General features: G+C 36.4%; 1 protein-coding gene across 1 annotated transcript in view; it reads left to right on the top strand.

Annotated features, from left to right (window-relative positions):
• The window catches only part of MTA3 (metastasis associated 1 family member 3), a 131,813-nt gene that overhangs the window by 58,183 nt on the left and 57,371 nt on the right, over positions 1 to 16,259 (top strand). The window contains exons 7-8 of the mRNA XM_070948489.1: positions 5,159 to 5,261; positions 9,669 to 9,768. Of these exons, the coding sequence (XP_070804590.1) occupies positions 5,159 to 5,261; positions 9,669 to 9,768 (203 nt within the window). The remainder of the gene's footprint in view (positions 1 to 5,158; positions 5,262 to 9,668; positions 9,769 to 16,259) is intronic.

Genomic DNA, 16,259 nt, shown 5'->3' with positions numbered 1-16,259 from the left:
TAAGCAAACAAGTTAATTTTACCATATCTTCTAGTTTATCATCTTCACCAACCATTCCTGTATTATAGGGATATCAGAGACTTGCCATTTTTGTACATATGTTAGTCTCACTGCAGTGGTCATATACAAAAATAGTCTTCCATGGCTCTTTTTTTAGTTGTCTGTCCATTAATCCCAACAAGAAAATTTCTGGTTTCAGTTGAATCTTAGTCTTCAGAATTCTTTATCAGGGTATGTATTTGAATCCAACATTTTGTGGCTTTTTTACAAGTCCACCAGACATTATAAAATAATCTTCAATGCCTCCTAGATTCTCAACATAAAATTTGAAGTTTATTTATAATTCTGGCTAATTTTTTGGAGTTATATACCAACATTTTATGAAAATTATCTTTTAATGTTATAACATAATGAAAGTTTCAGTCCTTTCAACCATATGTTCTCCCATTGTTCCAACATTATGGTATATCCAAAGGTCTTAGTCCATTTTATCATACACTTTTTCACTTGTTTGTTCACCATTTCAGATTTCAACAAAAGATTATGCAATTTGACAACTTCATGTTTATTTGTACATAATTCAACCCCCAATTTTATCTATAGTTTTTGCATGTTTCCTATTTCAAAATAACGAGAAACTGCATTGCTTAATTTCAGCAACTACATCTCTGAAACTTTATAATGTAGTCTGAATTCTGAGATATATTAACAAAAGCAATGTGTGCCTGCATGCAGCCTTTAGGACACAGATTGGCAATTCCATGTTCTGTGAAATTAACTTTCGTGCTTGAACAAATAATGTGAAAGCTGTATGAAGAAATAGACTCAGTATATGTTTAAAGGATTTGCAAATCTTCTGGTTGCTGTACTTTTTCTATATAACAATGGATTTGTATAGATACCTATATTTGTGTGTACACTCTGGTGATATACTAGTTTTAGTATAATTGATTATGGAATATTGTGAAGATAATTGTCTATTGTTTCTCTGATGAAGCTAATTTTGAATTTTAGCCCCTAATTATAAATGACACTTAGAATTGTTTTTGGGTTTTTTAAAGTTAAAATTAGCATGATGGAAATCATATTATTGTTACAATTATTATTACAAACACCACACACACAGGGAATATATTTGGAACAAGTTCCCATTTGTGCATCTGGAAACTTTTTCTATTGGTATTTGCAAGGAACAAGTTTATATTTTTAGTCTTAATTGAAACTTACAAAAATGATTCAGCGATTCAAAAATTAGAACATTTTAAAATAAAAATGAATATTGGTATTTTTATGTGCTTCTTCATTTTAATAATAACAATAAAAATGAAATCAACCAATCTTGATTATGAATTTCTGTAAAGAGCAAAATATTTTATTTATATATTATTTATTTATCAGATTTATTCCCTGCTTAATCAATCACAGACTGCTGACAATTTACAGTAATGACATGGTTAAATATAAAAATTTAAAACATAATATAATAAAAAGGTCAATAATAATTTGACATGAATACATAAAAATTGAAAATTATATAGAAATAAAATAGCGGAAATGAAGGTGACATACTTCACATTAAATGTCCTCCAGAAAAATTCAGTCTTTAATATTTTTTTGCAATACCACTAAGAAAGGATCAAATCTGATTTCTGGGAAGAGACCATTCCACAGGACTTGGCACCGTAAAAGGAAAGCAGCACTTTCTGGCTCAGCTCTCATCACTTCATGAATTTAGAAAGCAATTAATAGTTTTTCCAGGAAGAACGTACCAGACAGGTAGATTCCACTTGGAAGAGACAATCCTTCAAGTACCTAGGTATCAAACAATGGCGCATGTATCTACCTTCAAGTCATGGTATACTCCAGGCAACTACCTGGACAAGCCCCTGCAATTTTCTTGGCAAAATTTCAGAAATGGTTTACCACTGGTTCCTTCCCAGGGCTGTGAGAGAGTGACTAGTCACAGTTACCCAGCAGGCTTTGTAGCTATGGCAGGACTAGAACTCAAAGGCTCCTAGTTTCTACCATGATGCCTTGTACCAGATTGGTACAACCACATAGGGCTTTATAAGTCAAAGCTAGCACTTTGAATTAATCTATAAACCTATACTTGCCAATGTAGGGCATGTAACAAAAATATTTTATGCTCCTTATAAATACCACCTGCTAGTAAGCAGCGCAACACATTCTGTTTCTAAGTGCCAGTAGAAGAGAATATATGTAGCAGAAATTTGAACTTTGGAGTCCTCGGTGCTTTCTGAGCTTGGTTGCTTGCTTTTAGATGTTTTATTACCCAACCAGATAACATCATCAGTGCATTGTTTTCAAGTTGTCCACATATGGAGCCTCGTGTAGAGCCCATTGCATTAGTCTAGGCAGGTAATGATTATAGCAAGATCCTTGGGCCCTAGAACTAGTGTACCAGCCAAAGCTGGGCAGTTTCCCTCCAGATCACAAGCTTCATCTGCCATTCAAGCAGTAAGAGGACACTCAAGATTTGGATATCTCTCAGGAGCCTTCCTCTCAAGAGACAACTCAGGGACAGACTGAAAACTATGATGAAACAAGAGTAACTCCATCTTGCTCTAGAGACTCTCTTGAGCACTGAGAAAAGACCTTTGTAGCATCCCGCAACCCAGGATGTGAAGTATAATTGGATGATATCTGTCCTGAACCAAAGGGTGGCCTCTCCCTGAAACTTCAAATAGATATTAAACAATAGAGGAAGAATTGAATTGTCTGATACACAACATATAGATGGACATTGTCCAACCTCGCCTTCCTCATTACCAGAGATTGGGACTGCCTGACGAAGAAGGAACTGAACTATTGCAAAACAGCACTTCCAGTGTCCAGTGATCATAGGCAGTCCATATTGAATCATGGCCTGGTATCCTTTATATGTGCCCCGCCACCACCACAAGGGGGCCAGAGTAATTCAAATGATCTGCCCCTAGCAACTGATTGGCCCAAATGGGTTTCAGAGGGAACTGGCAGATATCCTGCTGAAGCTCTGGTTATGTCCTAGAATCAAAGGGCAGCTGAAGCTTTGGATAGGATCACATCTATGTGGCCTCTATTGACCCATTGCCCATGACATTCCCTATGGTTCACATAGGAGCTGTGGGTTCTGAAAAGGGCAAAGAGATGTCTAAAGAGCCGCTTGAGGAAAACAAGGGATGAATCTGAGTGGACATCCCAAAAATTAATTGATAATTGATAATTTAATTTATCAAATTTATACATTAAAGCTTGGTCTAAAATATTAACTACAGTTTTAATTATTGGAAAATGTTATTGCTGGTTTCCTAAAATGAAAATATGGAAAATATTTACCTAACTCTCTAGAACAGTGATTTTTCCAACCTTTTTCCATCTCATAGCACACATCTCATATGTGAGATTTCTAGGTCACGAAACTGGAATTCCTTTGACATCACAGGTTTCTTGGGTTTGGAAGGAGAAATATAGGCAGTCCACCCCCTGATGATGTCACGGTTCTGGCTGCACAAGTGTGCAGCACTTCCTGCTCCTTGTTGCAGTATACCTGCAGACCTTTCAGAGCACTCAACTGAACCTTGGCACAGTGACTGAAAACCACGACTCTAAAAGATAAGATAAAATTATCCTGCAAGGCTAACCATGACTTTATTTTATTTCCAATAGTAGACAGTTTGTGACTGTTTAATTTACTGGTAATTTTTTCAAGCAAAAAAAGACACCTTGGCTATCTGGTTCTCTATCCATATTTATACAATCTCCAGAAAATGCTGATATGCCCAGAAAATGATAATAGGTGTTATAAAAGATTTATTTTGAAGTGAAAGTCAAATTTTTAAAATGAATTATTTAACAATGCAGCCTGTATAAATAAAGATTTACAACTTGAACTTTGCATATTGTGTTTTCATTTGCACAAGTCGGAGATGCACTGATATTTGGTCGTTTTTTTCCTGCAAGAAAAATTAGTGGAAGTAAAGATCAGAGACAAGCTGTCTAGCCACAATCTAGCCACAGAAACAAAGATATGGATTACTGAACTGCACAAATATAGTCTAATTGCTTTTTGTTGCAAGGACAAATGACACTGCATTCAGGAAAAGCTATAAATTACTTTTATGTTGAATCTGTGACTAAGAAGCAGAGATCTATAAGTAATTAAGTTTGTGGAGTAAATATATAAGTACTGTCGGGACTGTGTTGAAACAAAAAAATTGGATGTAATTATGTGATTGTGGGTTGGATATCTTTGAACTACTAAAACTCTTGTGTCTCTTTGTAATCTTCAGATGAGCAAAAGTGGAAGGTCTAGGCAACAGTAATTGAACCAGGATAGCTCAAGTGGGCTAATTTACAAAATGCTGATATCCATGACTCCTATGGGAATGAATTTGTGGTTGCTTAAGCTCCATCACACCTTCCAACTACACTTCACAGAAATCTGCAGGTTGTGTGGCACATGGGAAGATAGGATTTTTGTATCTTCATCCTCTTTCCTGCCTCCTGATCCCTGCACTCAATTACCTGGTTGACTGGCCTGACTGGCAAGCAGTGATTGGCTGCTTTAGAATAGAGACTGAAATCTAAAAATTTTTAACAATAGTGGGCAGTGAGGGTAGAATGAAGGAGTGACTATGCCTGCTGGACGGGTGGTGGTTGACAGGTGACCCCTCTTCCTCCCTAGAGAGAGGGCACCCTTAGGGATTGGGAGCACTTTTCTTGCAGCCACAACTCTCTTTGTTTCCCTTCCCCTCACCAAAGTGGCAGACAGTTCCAAAGTGGGGAGAGAGAGGAGGAGGAAGAGAGATTACCAAGCTCCTGCCAGCTTTCCGCAAGCAATATTAATGGGGAAACTGGCAGGCAGTTGAAAGTCTTACCACTAGTTTTTTGCCCACTCATGGTCATTCTATTTCTCTATTTCTGAAATATCTTTGAAAAAATGACCAAAGAGATCCTGGATTGGCTTAGTTGATAAAGTTTTAGAAAAATTTGATGTGGATGTAAGATTCCCAATTCAGATGTTTATTATCAAATGAAGGCATCTGTAACAAATGTTATATTTTACAGGTTATGTGATAACAACTGTTTCTTCCTGAAATAATATTTTGATTGCTTATTTAATCTGTTAATTTTAATCTGATATATATTTCTCTTCCAGGAGAAACAGATGACAGGGAACAGGCAAAACTTGAAGTAAAAGTTTGGGATCCAGATAGCCACCTCACTGATCATCAGATTGACCAATTTTTAGTGGTAGCACGGTAAGATTTACATACCCAATTTGGACTTTGAATATGTAATGGAATGTGAAGTATTTGTTAATTTTTTAATAGTCAGGCTTGATGACATACTGAAATAAATTTAATTTTATAATCTGGTGAGATTCCAGTTTGACTATCAAATTCACCTCTTCCGTTCTGTTGCCATACTTTTTGAAACTTTGAGTACAGTCTTAAGCACAGTACTTTGAGTACAGTCTCAAACATAAGTATTACTCTGCTGGATTGGACATGTGGCCCTTATAGTCTAGAGGTCTGTTATTACCGTGATCAACCAACTACACAAGGGAGCCTACTAGTCTCCCAGCAGATGGCCTTCAGAGGTACTCACATGACCATCAAGGCTAATAGCTATTGATCCCCATTATTTACACAAATTGACCTAATCTTTTCTTGGGACCAACCAAGCTAGTTGCCAGCACCACATCTTATGGTAGATAATTCCAAATTTTAATTGTGCATTTTGTCTGTCCCATTTCTTCCAGAATTCAGTTTCTTTGAATGAACTCTGGTTCTAGTATTTTAGAAAACATAACATAGTTTTCCCTTGTCTGCTTTATCTATGTACACCATACAAACTTTCTATGCCTAAATCATGACCACTCTCATTCACTCATTTCTAAACAAAACATTTTCAAATGTCACATCCATTCTTCATAGAGAAGCTGCTGTCCTCTATAACATCTCTAATTCTACTATATCCTTTATGATGTATGGAGATCAGAACTTTACACAGTATTCCCAGTTGACATTGCACCATTGATTTATATAATAAATAACTTGCATTATGATATATCTCTTTTATTTTAGTTTTTTTAAATTTATATACTGTCCAACTCCCAATAATTATTATATTAATGCATCTTCTTATTTCCGTAACATGACCTTTTATTAGCAGAGCCATAGTCTGTTTATATCTTCATTGAACTGTTTATATGACTTCAAGTCACTACTAGCTCCGACCTTGGATGTAAGAGCGAATACAGGTCTTAAATGACCTTTTCCGAGGCTATCATAGCTTTAGTCATTAAACAAACAGTCGTAAGTTGAGGGTTATCCCTAGTTCTGTGCCTACATCTTGAATTTTCAGTATTATTTTTGTTATAAGTTTCATAAGTTAACCACTTCCCTGGGTTATTTGCAAATATTAGCTGTTGCTGTAACAGTTTAATTCGATTAGAGATATTTACCTTGCCTGGAGGTTCCTTTAATTCTTCTTCGTTTTCTTTTTATCTCATCCAAAATAGGCTGTATTTTCTCTCCACACTTCTTTTTAACTTCAGTATTACATTATATGAAACAACCTCTGATAAAAGCTTTACTTGCATCCCAAACCATTACTAAATTAGTAACCTTTATTTAAGTTGTTTCCAAAAAATTCTGCTAATTTCCAATTAATTATTAATATTTCATTTCATTTTTGTGTAAAAGAAGTACAAAATAATAGAGTTGGAAAGGACCTTGGAGGTCTTTTGGTCCAACCTCCTGCTCAAGCGGAAAACTATACAATTTCAGACAAATGGTTGTCCAATCTCTTAAAAACCTCCAGTGTTGGAGCACCCACAATTTCTGGAGGCAAGCCGTTCCACTGATTAATTATTCTAACTGTCAGGAAATTTCTCCTTAGTTCTAGGTTGGTTCTCTCCTTGATTAGTTTCCATCCATTGTTTCTTGTCCTGCCTCAGGTGTTTTGGAGAATAGGTTGACCTCCTCTGCTTTGTGTCAGCCCTTTATATTGGAACACTGCTATCTTGTCCTTGCTATCCCTGGTCCTTCTTTCATTAAACTAGACATACCTAATTCCTGCAACTGTTCTTCATATGTTTTAGCCTAAAATCCCCTAATGATCTTTGTAGATTACCTTTTATAACCCACACACAAGGGGTTGTAATAAAAAAAGTCTTTGGTAGAATCTCCATTAAAGATCCTATTAGCCAAATTCTTTGAAACCCACAATGCATCTGTTCTTGAGAAGGATCTTCATGTTTCTGAAAAGTAAGTATATTCTCTGGCATTACCATTTTTCTGTCTCTATGTATTCACTAACCCTAAACTGTCCATCAAACCAAAAGAAGTGTTTGTCAATTTGCCTTGAGTGACAGTAATGTATAAGTTTTTCCTTGTATGACTGCTATCATTTTGGTTGTTATCTTCTAAACCCACTTATTTCAGCTATGGCCTTAAATGGGCAGCAGACAAAAAAAATATTTAAAAAGCAAAGTAAATACTGCTTAAGGAAAAGACGGGTATAAATGCAACAGATAATTAATTACTTTGCTAATAGTGGTTGATAGACTATATCTCTGTGAAGGTGACTACCATTTATATTTCATAAGTAGCTAGTTATTCTCGGGGCAAGAATGTTGTTAATGTAAATACATAACTGTCATACATGAGCAAATGTATGAAAAGAAAGAAAGGTCAGATTACTGTTATACAGAGAAAAACACTCATGACAATCACTACCAAAAATAAACTAAAAATGTCAGCCAAGCAGCATTAATCACTCAGTAGTGGTCTTTCAATAAAGTGAAAGTAGTGGTCCAATTTCATATAAAAGTCCTCTTAAAATAAGAAAGATTGAGGAAAATGAATAGTTGATTGCCTCACCCACTTTTGTAAATTATTACAAGAAACACAGTTTACCTTACTTTACAATATAAACCACCCAGTTGGAAAATACTATGGCATTTCTTTTGAAAGTGGATCTTAAAAAAATAAATTAAAAGAAAATATAATTTGAAATTTTTCTTGAAGTTGAAGGTTGACATATTGGAATAATTCTGAGAGTGGGTTAATTCATATATTTACTTATACTACAATATATTCTAAGGTATTCTTTGCACACTCTTGTTATGTGGGAAGCAAGAAATATCTCACAGTAGTTCACAAAATCCTACCAAGTGGATACATTTGACTGGTTCTGATATTACATGTTCTCTTAGCCATAGAAAAATAATGATTGCATAGTTGAGAAATAATTTAAAGAGTGTTCTTAAAATGCTATGTTTCTCTTTGTGTTATTGAGTCTTATAAAGTCTGTGGTTGTATTGGAAATTATAAGAATCCCAATACAATACATCTGAGAAGAGCTTCTGGATTCAGAAATAGATGAGTTGTGGTGATCTTCAGTTAGTTGATTGCAGTATGTTGGACATGGAATTATTTTTGAAGACTATCCAGATATTACAGTCTGGACACAATTGATTCAAATTGTGTCTGCTAAGTTTCTATCTGAGAACATTCTTTGGTCACCAATATCAGAAGCAACTTAAAAGAGTGTCACAAACCATTTCTCATTGTTGGTGCTTTTATTATCATGCATTTGTTAGCTGTTGGAACTGAAGCTTAAATTTTCCCAAATACAAATCTCACATGGTTCTCTTCAGTAAGTTTTATTAATAGCACAGCAATAGAATTTAGGTTTTTATATACTGCCCCATAGTGCTTTACAGCACTCTTTAGGTGATTTACAATATAAGCTTATTTGCATATTGTCTCAACAATCTGATTCCTCATTGTACTGACCTTGGAATTATGGATGGCTGAGTCAACTATGAGCCCCATCAGGATCAAACTCCAGGCTATGGGCAGAATTTGACTGCAATATTGCACTTTAACCACTGCGCCACCAGGGCCTTAAGATGAAAGTAGTATTGATCCAAGAATTCTAGAAAATGAACACAAATCAAATTATCCCTCTTATTGGTGCTGCTTCTCACAGTTTGTGAATTATTTCTCATAAGGAAGATGTGTCTGTTCGCTGATTCCAGGAGAGTTGTAGCTGTAGTTATCTGAATTCTTTTGGGCTTGAGAACCAATCCTTACACCTATTTTTCCAAGATCCTAATTGTATACTAAGGACTATAGACTTTATGCAAAGTGGAAAAAGGAGAAAAAGAGTGAAAAAATTAAAGTAATTTAATATTATACTAAGAACTACAGCGCTAAGTGGAAAAAGGAGAAAAAGAGTGAAAAAATTAAATTATTTAACGAATGCAAGAATTAACCTAATCTATTTTTAAAAATTAGGAGTAAATCTGTTTAAAAAATTAAATGAAATAATAGCATTTTGTTGGTATTCTGTGTATCAAAATATAGATTAACATATAAATTAACATATTTTGTAGTAAAATTTTGCTTTTCATTGCCCAGTTTTATACATGCCATTTTAAAAGGAAGTCCCATTTAATACAGTGTACTAAATAAGTATTCTGTGCTGGATCAAATTCTACAAGTGTTTTTGGGAAAGCTTTGAAGTTCTGTAATGCAGTTGAATGTGCATGCTAATCAACAATATATTAAGGAGGTAAAAGGATGAATTTCTGTCACTGTTTTAAAATTATCTCAGTTTCATTGTTCTCATAATGTTTCCCTTCCTTCCTTCAGTGCTGTTGGTACTTTTGCACGAGCTCTAGACTGCAGTAGTTCTGTAAGACAACCTAGTTTACACATGAGTGCAGCTGCTGCTTCCCGGGATATCACTTTGGTGAGATACTCTTTGAAATATACTTTCTTTGAAAGAATAGTTTGTTAAAGAGATAAATTAAATCCTGCCCTGATATGATTGATGATAAGGGCGTTTTGAGGGTTTTGCATATATACAATGGATGTAAAATATTCAACCCAATTCTTCCTATTTGCTTTATTAACTAATCTTAGCAGGTGGTGAGTTGTACTGGTTAATTGCTTAAAAATATTCTTTGATTTATTTAAAGAGAATTAGAATTTACAGAATGATGATGATTTTGCCAGGAATATTAAAAAAAATAAAATTGTTATTTTTACTTTTTTTCCTATTGTAAATAATTTAGTATCTCCGTATGTTTATTGTATGTAGTGAAAAAATATGCAAAATTAGTATGCATATATCCAGTTGAACTGTACAAAGTATTCAGAAGAGGTGTTTGAGAACATGAACAAATCACCAATGTTTGAATGGTTAAAGCTATTTCATCAGCTGAACAGTGCCTATTCAGACAAAATACCTATTTGTACAGGCATTTTTACACACAGCCATTGCAATAGGATGAAAGCAAAGTGAATAGGCTTCAGATACATTCTTCTTGGTGAAAACATGAAGTGGCTTTGCATGTACACACATACCAAAATAAGTATTTTCAAACCAGTTGCATGAGTCTTAACAAAGAATATGTCTGCTTTGGTGATTGAATAAGAGGCCTTATTCACATTCCTCATTGTGTAGCGGTTCTTTCAAAATTATTGTGTTGCCCTAATACACAGTAATAGTAATTTGAGTTTTAATTTGTTTTTTAAACCAGAATTAAAGACTAATAAATGCACGTATCAACAATATTGAGTGCCTAATCTGTGTTAATGACAGAATTCTAGATCAGTAAAAGTTATGTAGTCGTGTCCCCCCGCAACTCCCATATCTTTTTTCCGAGCACAGATAACACACATTAGTGTTTAGATGTTTAATCTACTAGAAGTAATGTTTGGATTCCTAAAAATTGGTATTTTTTTCTGTATTTTTAAAAAATTTCTGTCTACCTACCTCTCCTGCAAAAAAAAAAAAAAAGCAATAGTTATGCTATAAAGCTGAATATTGTAGGATACCTCCAAATTATATTACATTAAAATATTACAACTTTTGTACTGAAATGCACAGAGAATAGAATAACAGAGTTGGAAGGGACCTTGGAGGTCTTCTAGTCCAACCCACTGCCTAGGCAGGAAACCCCTTCACCACTTCAGACAAATGGTTATCCAACATCTTTTTAAAAATTACCAGTGTTGGAGCATTCACAACTTCTGCAGGGAAGTTTTTCCACTGATTAATTGTTCTAACAGTCAGGAAATTTCTCCTTAATTCTAAGTTGCTTCTCTCCTTGATTAGTTTCCCCCCATTGCGTCTTCTCCTGCCTTCAGGTGCTTTAGAGAATAGCTTGACTCCCTCTTCTTTGTGGCAACCTCTGAGATATTGGAACACTGCTATCATGTCTCCCCTAGTCCTTCTTTTCATTAAACTAGACATACCCAGTTCCTGCAACCGTTCTTCATATGTTTTAGCCTCCAATCCCCTAATCATCTTTGTTGCTCTTCTTTGCACTCTTTCTAGAGTCTCAACATCTTTTTTACATCGTGGCGACCAAAACTGAATGCAATATTGCAAGTGTGGCCTTATCAAGGCATTATAAAGTGGTATTAACACTTCGATTGATCTTGATTCTATCCCTCTGTTTATGCAACCCAGAACTGTGTTGGCTTTTTTGGCAGCTGTTGAATACTGCTGGCTCATATCTAAATGGTTGTCCACTAGGACTCCAAGATCCCTCTCACAGTTACTACTATTGAGCAAGGTACCACATATACTGTACCTGTGCATTTTGTTTTTCTTGCCTAAATGTAGACCTTACTTTTTTCACCATTGCATTTCATTTTGTTAGATAGCACCCAATGTTCAAGTCTATCAAGATCCTTCTGTATCTTAAGCCTATCTTCTGGAGTGTTGGCTATTCCTGCCAGCTTGGTGTCATCTGCAAATTTGATGATTTTCCCATCTATCCCCTCATCCAAGTCATTGATGAAGATGTTGAAGAGTACTAGGCCTAAAACAGAGCTTTGGGGTACTCCACTGCATACTTCCCTCCATGTAGATGCAGTTCCATTGAGGACTACACGTTGAGTGTGGTTGGTCAGCCAGTTACGAATCCATCTGATGCCAACCATCTTGCAGTATCTTCCATGATGGCAGTTAACTGGTTAATCAAAACTGGTTAATCATGCAAGTCTATTTTTATATAATACAAGTATAGTTTTTTTCCAGTAGAAAAACTACTGGGCAATTTTATCCTTATGATCATAATGCCTACTTATCATAAATCTTAATATTCCAGTTGAACTCTTTGGATTTGGAATATTGTCACAAGTAGCATATGACAAGAGAAATCAGGTTAAGAATGTAAAGACATCTATGTTATAATGCATGTTGGCTCAGGAATTCTGGGAGTTGAAGTTCACCGATTGTTAAAGGGACATAGTTCCCCACCCCTGTTATAAATGGGGGACAATCTCCTATTTGCAGCCACTTGCTCATTAAAATTCACCTGCCATTGGCTAACATTCCACATCTAAAACACATACACATACACGTCTTTGCTCATTTTGTGTGTAAAGACATACCTTGGATTCATATCAACTATCCCTAGCTTACTCCCAGTTTTTAACCAACAGTTATATAAACTTTATAACTGTTCTGTCATTTCTTGGCAGCTTCTGTAATGTATACATATACACATACTTATGTATATATATACATAATGTAGACATGTAAGATACATGTTCCACCTTATATGGTGTTTGCTTCTATGTTTATCTCCACTTCCATTCTTCTGAATTATCCCAGTACAATGCAGCCAAAAGAATTAGGGATCTGGAAGGAGAAGCCCATGGGGGTTTTGGGTAGAGCCACTGCATGCATATGAAAGATGAGACTTCACTGAGTCATAATAGTTACCTTCAGGTATCCAAAAAAGTGATATATATAAGACAGGACAGAATTATTCAGAGTTGTTCCTCAAGATAGGGCCACCAATGGGTTTAAATTGCCAAGAAGTAGATTTTGATTGGACATTAGGGGGAACTTCTAAATATAATAGCTGTTTAACAATATGAGAGTCTATCTTTGGAGATAGTGGCCATCTGGAGGTGGAGGTGTTTTAAGTAATGTCTGCATAGCCATCTATTATAGATACTGCAATAATAGATCCCTAAACTTGACAGAGAGTTGGTCTAGATCAGGGCTGTCAAACTCATGGCCCACGGGCTGGATGCATCACGTACTGGCCACACCCACACCCGGTTTGGTGAAGAGGAAAAAGTCGTGATACGTCACATGACGTTGCTGTGAGGACGCAAGTTTGACACCCCTGGTCTAGATGTTCAAAATAGGGTTTTGCAGATCCAGTGAAGAACCAAGCAAAACTGTCAGTGAGAAATGATTGGTTCCTGGCAGACTGCTATAACTGTCTTCCAAATGCATAGTTTGGGCCACCTGAAGATTTCTGCGCTAACAAATAATGAGAGAAATGCTTGATATATGCTTGAAATGCTTGATATGTTTGGAATATCACACTACAACTGAGGATATCCATCGTCAAATTCCTCTTCACTCACTGAGCTAGTCACTTCTTTCAATCTAACCTATTTATAAGAGTTATTGTGAGGATAATATGAAAAACCAAAGAGAAAATGAAAGACAGTATTGGCTGCTGAACTATAGATGGTCACCAACAGTGACCATGCAGTTGCAACTCAGCTGCTTCTTGTGGACCATAGGTACAAATGAGACACTAGAACAGCAGTTAATTATTTTTCTATTTTTAATTACTCTTTCTTATTGTTTTTCTCCTTGGGATAATTACAATTCCTCTCCTTTTTTTCTTTTTTTCTTTTTGCTCTTTAACTTAGGAAAATACGAAAGATGTTATTTCTCAATTTTAATTGTTTTCTTTTATTACTTCGGTACAAAGACAAATAGTAAAATAAGAAAAGCAGAAAAATATTTTTAAAAAGAAATAAGAACAAATAAAAGAAATAAAAGAAAAATAAATAAATAATAGAAGTAATAACAAAAAGAAAAAGTGAAAGACATGCAGCTGCTTTGTGTAAAGCCAGAAGGGTGACTATGGGCCAATCACTCACTCTCAGCTCACCCCACCTCAGAGGGTTGTTGTGGGAAAATAGGAGGAAATATACTGCCAACATACTTTCTTCATAAAAGGGACGTCCACTCTCAGGAGTCATTGCAGAAACTGTCCTGAGCAAACTAGAACAACATATATTTCAAAACTACACACCGAAATTTATTTCTGTTGTTACATGGATTACATGTTTGTCATTATCAAAAGAAATGCACTGAAAGACTTTCATACCTTACTCAACTCCATCTTCCCAGATATACAATTCGCAATGGAGGAAGAAATGACTAGACAGTTACATTTTTAGATGTGCTAGTCAACAGGCAAGAAGATAGAAACCTAGAAACTATGGTTTATTGCAAGGCCACCAACACTCCACTCATTATTTAGTTTCAACAGTAACTATCCACTGCAACACAAAAAGAGTTGCATCAAAACACTTCATGGCAGGGTGAGAATCCACTGTAGTACCCAGCAAGCTAAACAAGTACTGAAGTGCACAGTTCAGCAGAATGGGTACCCACAAGCATTTATTACAAGATGCCTGCACAACACATACAAAGGAAAGGAAAGGAAGAAAGAAAGAAAGAAAAAGAAAGAAGGTACAAGATCAACTTTATGGCATACCTTGCCATACATCAAAAACATTTCAGAAGCAGAAGAACACAGCCTCTGAGATCTCAAATGGGCATTACACACTGCCAGAGGCTACCATACAAGGACAAATCATGATCACTTGGAGCAAAGATCGCTTGGAGGTGGGAGATACTTCTAATGTAATCTACTGAATCCCCCACATAGATTGTCCCTGTGACTATGTAGGACAGGCGGGTAAGAATCTAATCACCAGATTGCAAGAATACAGGCGAGCTTTCAGACAAGGAGACCCAAATTCACTGGTAGGCTCACATTGCAATGAATAAGGATGTCCATTCAATTAAGATTGTTGGCCATGCAGGTACAAAGATACCCAGGGAAATGATTGAAGCCTGGGGAACAAGTCCCTTGTCAGTCAACAGGAGTGCTGATTTACCACCACTTATTGGATACGTAGGAGCCAAGGACTTGGCACCACAAAGAAACAACAGCTAATTGCCAGCCATGAACATACCAATCAACCAATAGGCAGGTACCACATAAATATGATGCATACAATATAGCACAAAGCACATATTCCAGTAGAGAGAAGTTCCCTGAAGATGTACTCCAGCATGAATCCAGAAGCTTGGAAGATTAAACCTCATCCCGGTGACCAACCCAGATTGGATCTTGTATTGGATATGTTTGCCACCTTGAGTTATTTGTAAAAAGAATAAAAGGTGGTATCTAAATAAATAAATATTTTAAATAGCGTAGTACAGTGATGGCGAACCTTTTTTACCTCAGGTGCCGAAAGCGAGCACTGACACCCATAATGCAATGTCCCCCGCAGACCCCTGCACATGCATGCGTGATCTCTGTGCCACACCGCATGAGCGCATGACCCCCCGCACTTCCCCTGCCCATATCCCCCCACAGGGGCGCATGTGCGCGCAACCCATTTTGGTGCTAGCAGGCCTCCCTGAAGCCTCCTAGCACCAAAACTGGAGGGCTGAGGGGGCGCTGCACCCCACCCCACCTGCGTGCGCACATGACCCTCCCACCCTTTGTGCATGCGCACGCGCCTCCTGGCAGGGACCCAAAAATCAGCTGGCCGGTGGGAGGCGCACAGGCATGCGCAGTGGAGCTGACCTGAGTGTCAGCTCACGTGCCTGCAGAAATGGCTCCACGTGCCACCTATGGCACGCGTGCCATAGGTTCGCCATCATGGGCATAGTATGTATCCAGAAAATTTAGTTAACTCATGAATATCTAGAATGAATGTGATTCTTTTTTATCATTATATCCTTACATTAATGACAAGAATTGTGCTTATTTTGTCCTACTTCATGTTATTGCCTAGTGGCACTCAAAGCCAGGATTATATTTTCCTGCAACTAATCAAACCAGAATCAGAAGCCAAAGAATTTATTTTATTGTTATTTCAGCTTCTTCAGGTATGAATTACTAGCTTATGCTTGTATATTACACAACCTTCATTAGTTTTCCCTCTATGTAATGAATGGAAGAGAATGAAAGTAAGAATTGAATTTAATACATGGATTTTTATCATTTCTCCTTAGACCAAGACAAATCCATGCATCATGGAAAGGCAGAAGTAGTGAGGATGAGGAAATAAACACAGTTATTTCTAAATTACCTCTGTGGTATGCCTTATTTGGCATACTATGAACTGAATTATAAGAATGAGAAACTTGTATATTGAGGAAGTATGGTA

The sequence above is a fragment of the Pituophis catenifer genome, unplaced genomic scaffold (assembly GCF_029215685.1).
Source record: "Pituophis catenifer annectens isolate HBS135680 unplaced genomic scaffold, rPitCat1.0.hap2 SCAF_1, whole genome shotgun sequence".
Classification (NCBI taxonomy): Eukaryota; Metazoa; Chordata; class Lepidosauria; order Squamata; family Colubridae; genus Pituophis; species Pituophis catenifer.
Note: the sequence above shows the minus strand (reverse complement) of the source record. Positions and strands in the feature narration are given on the sequence as shown.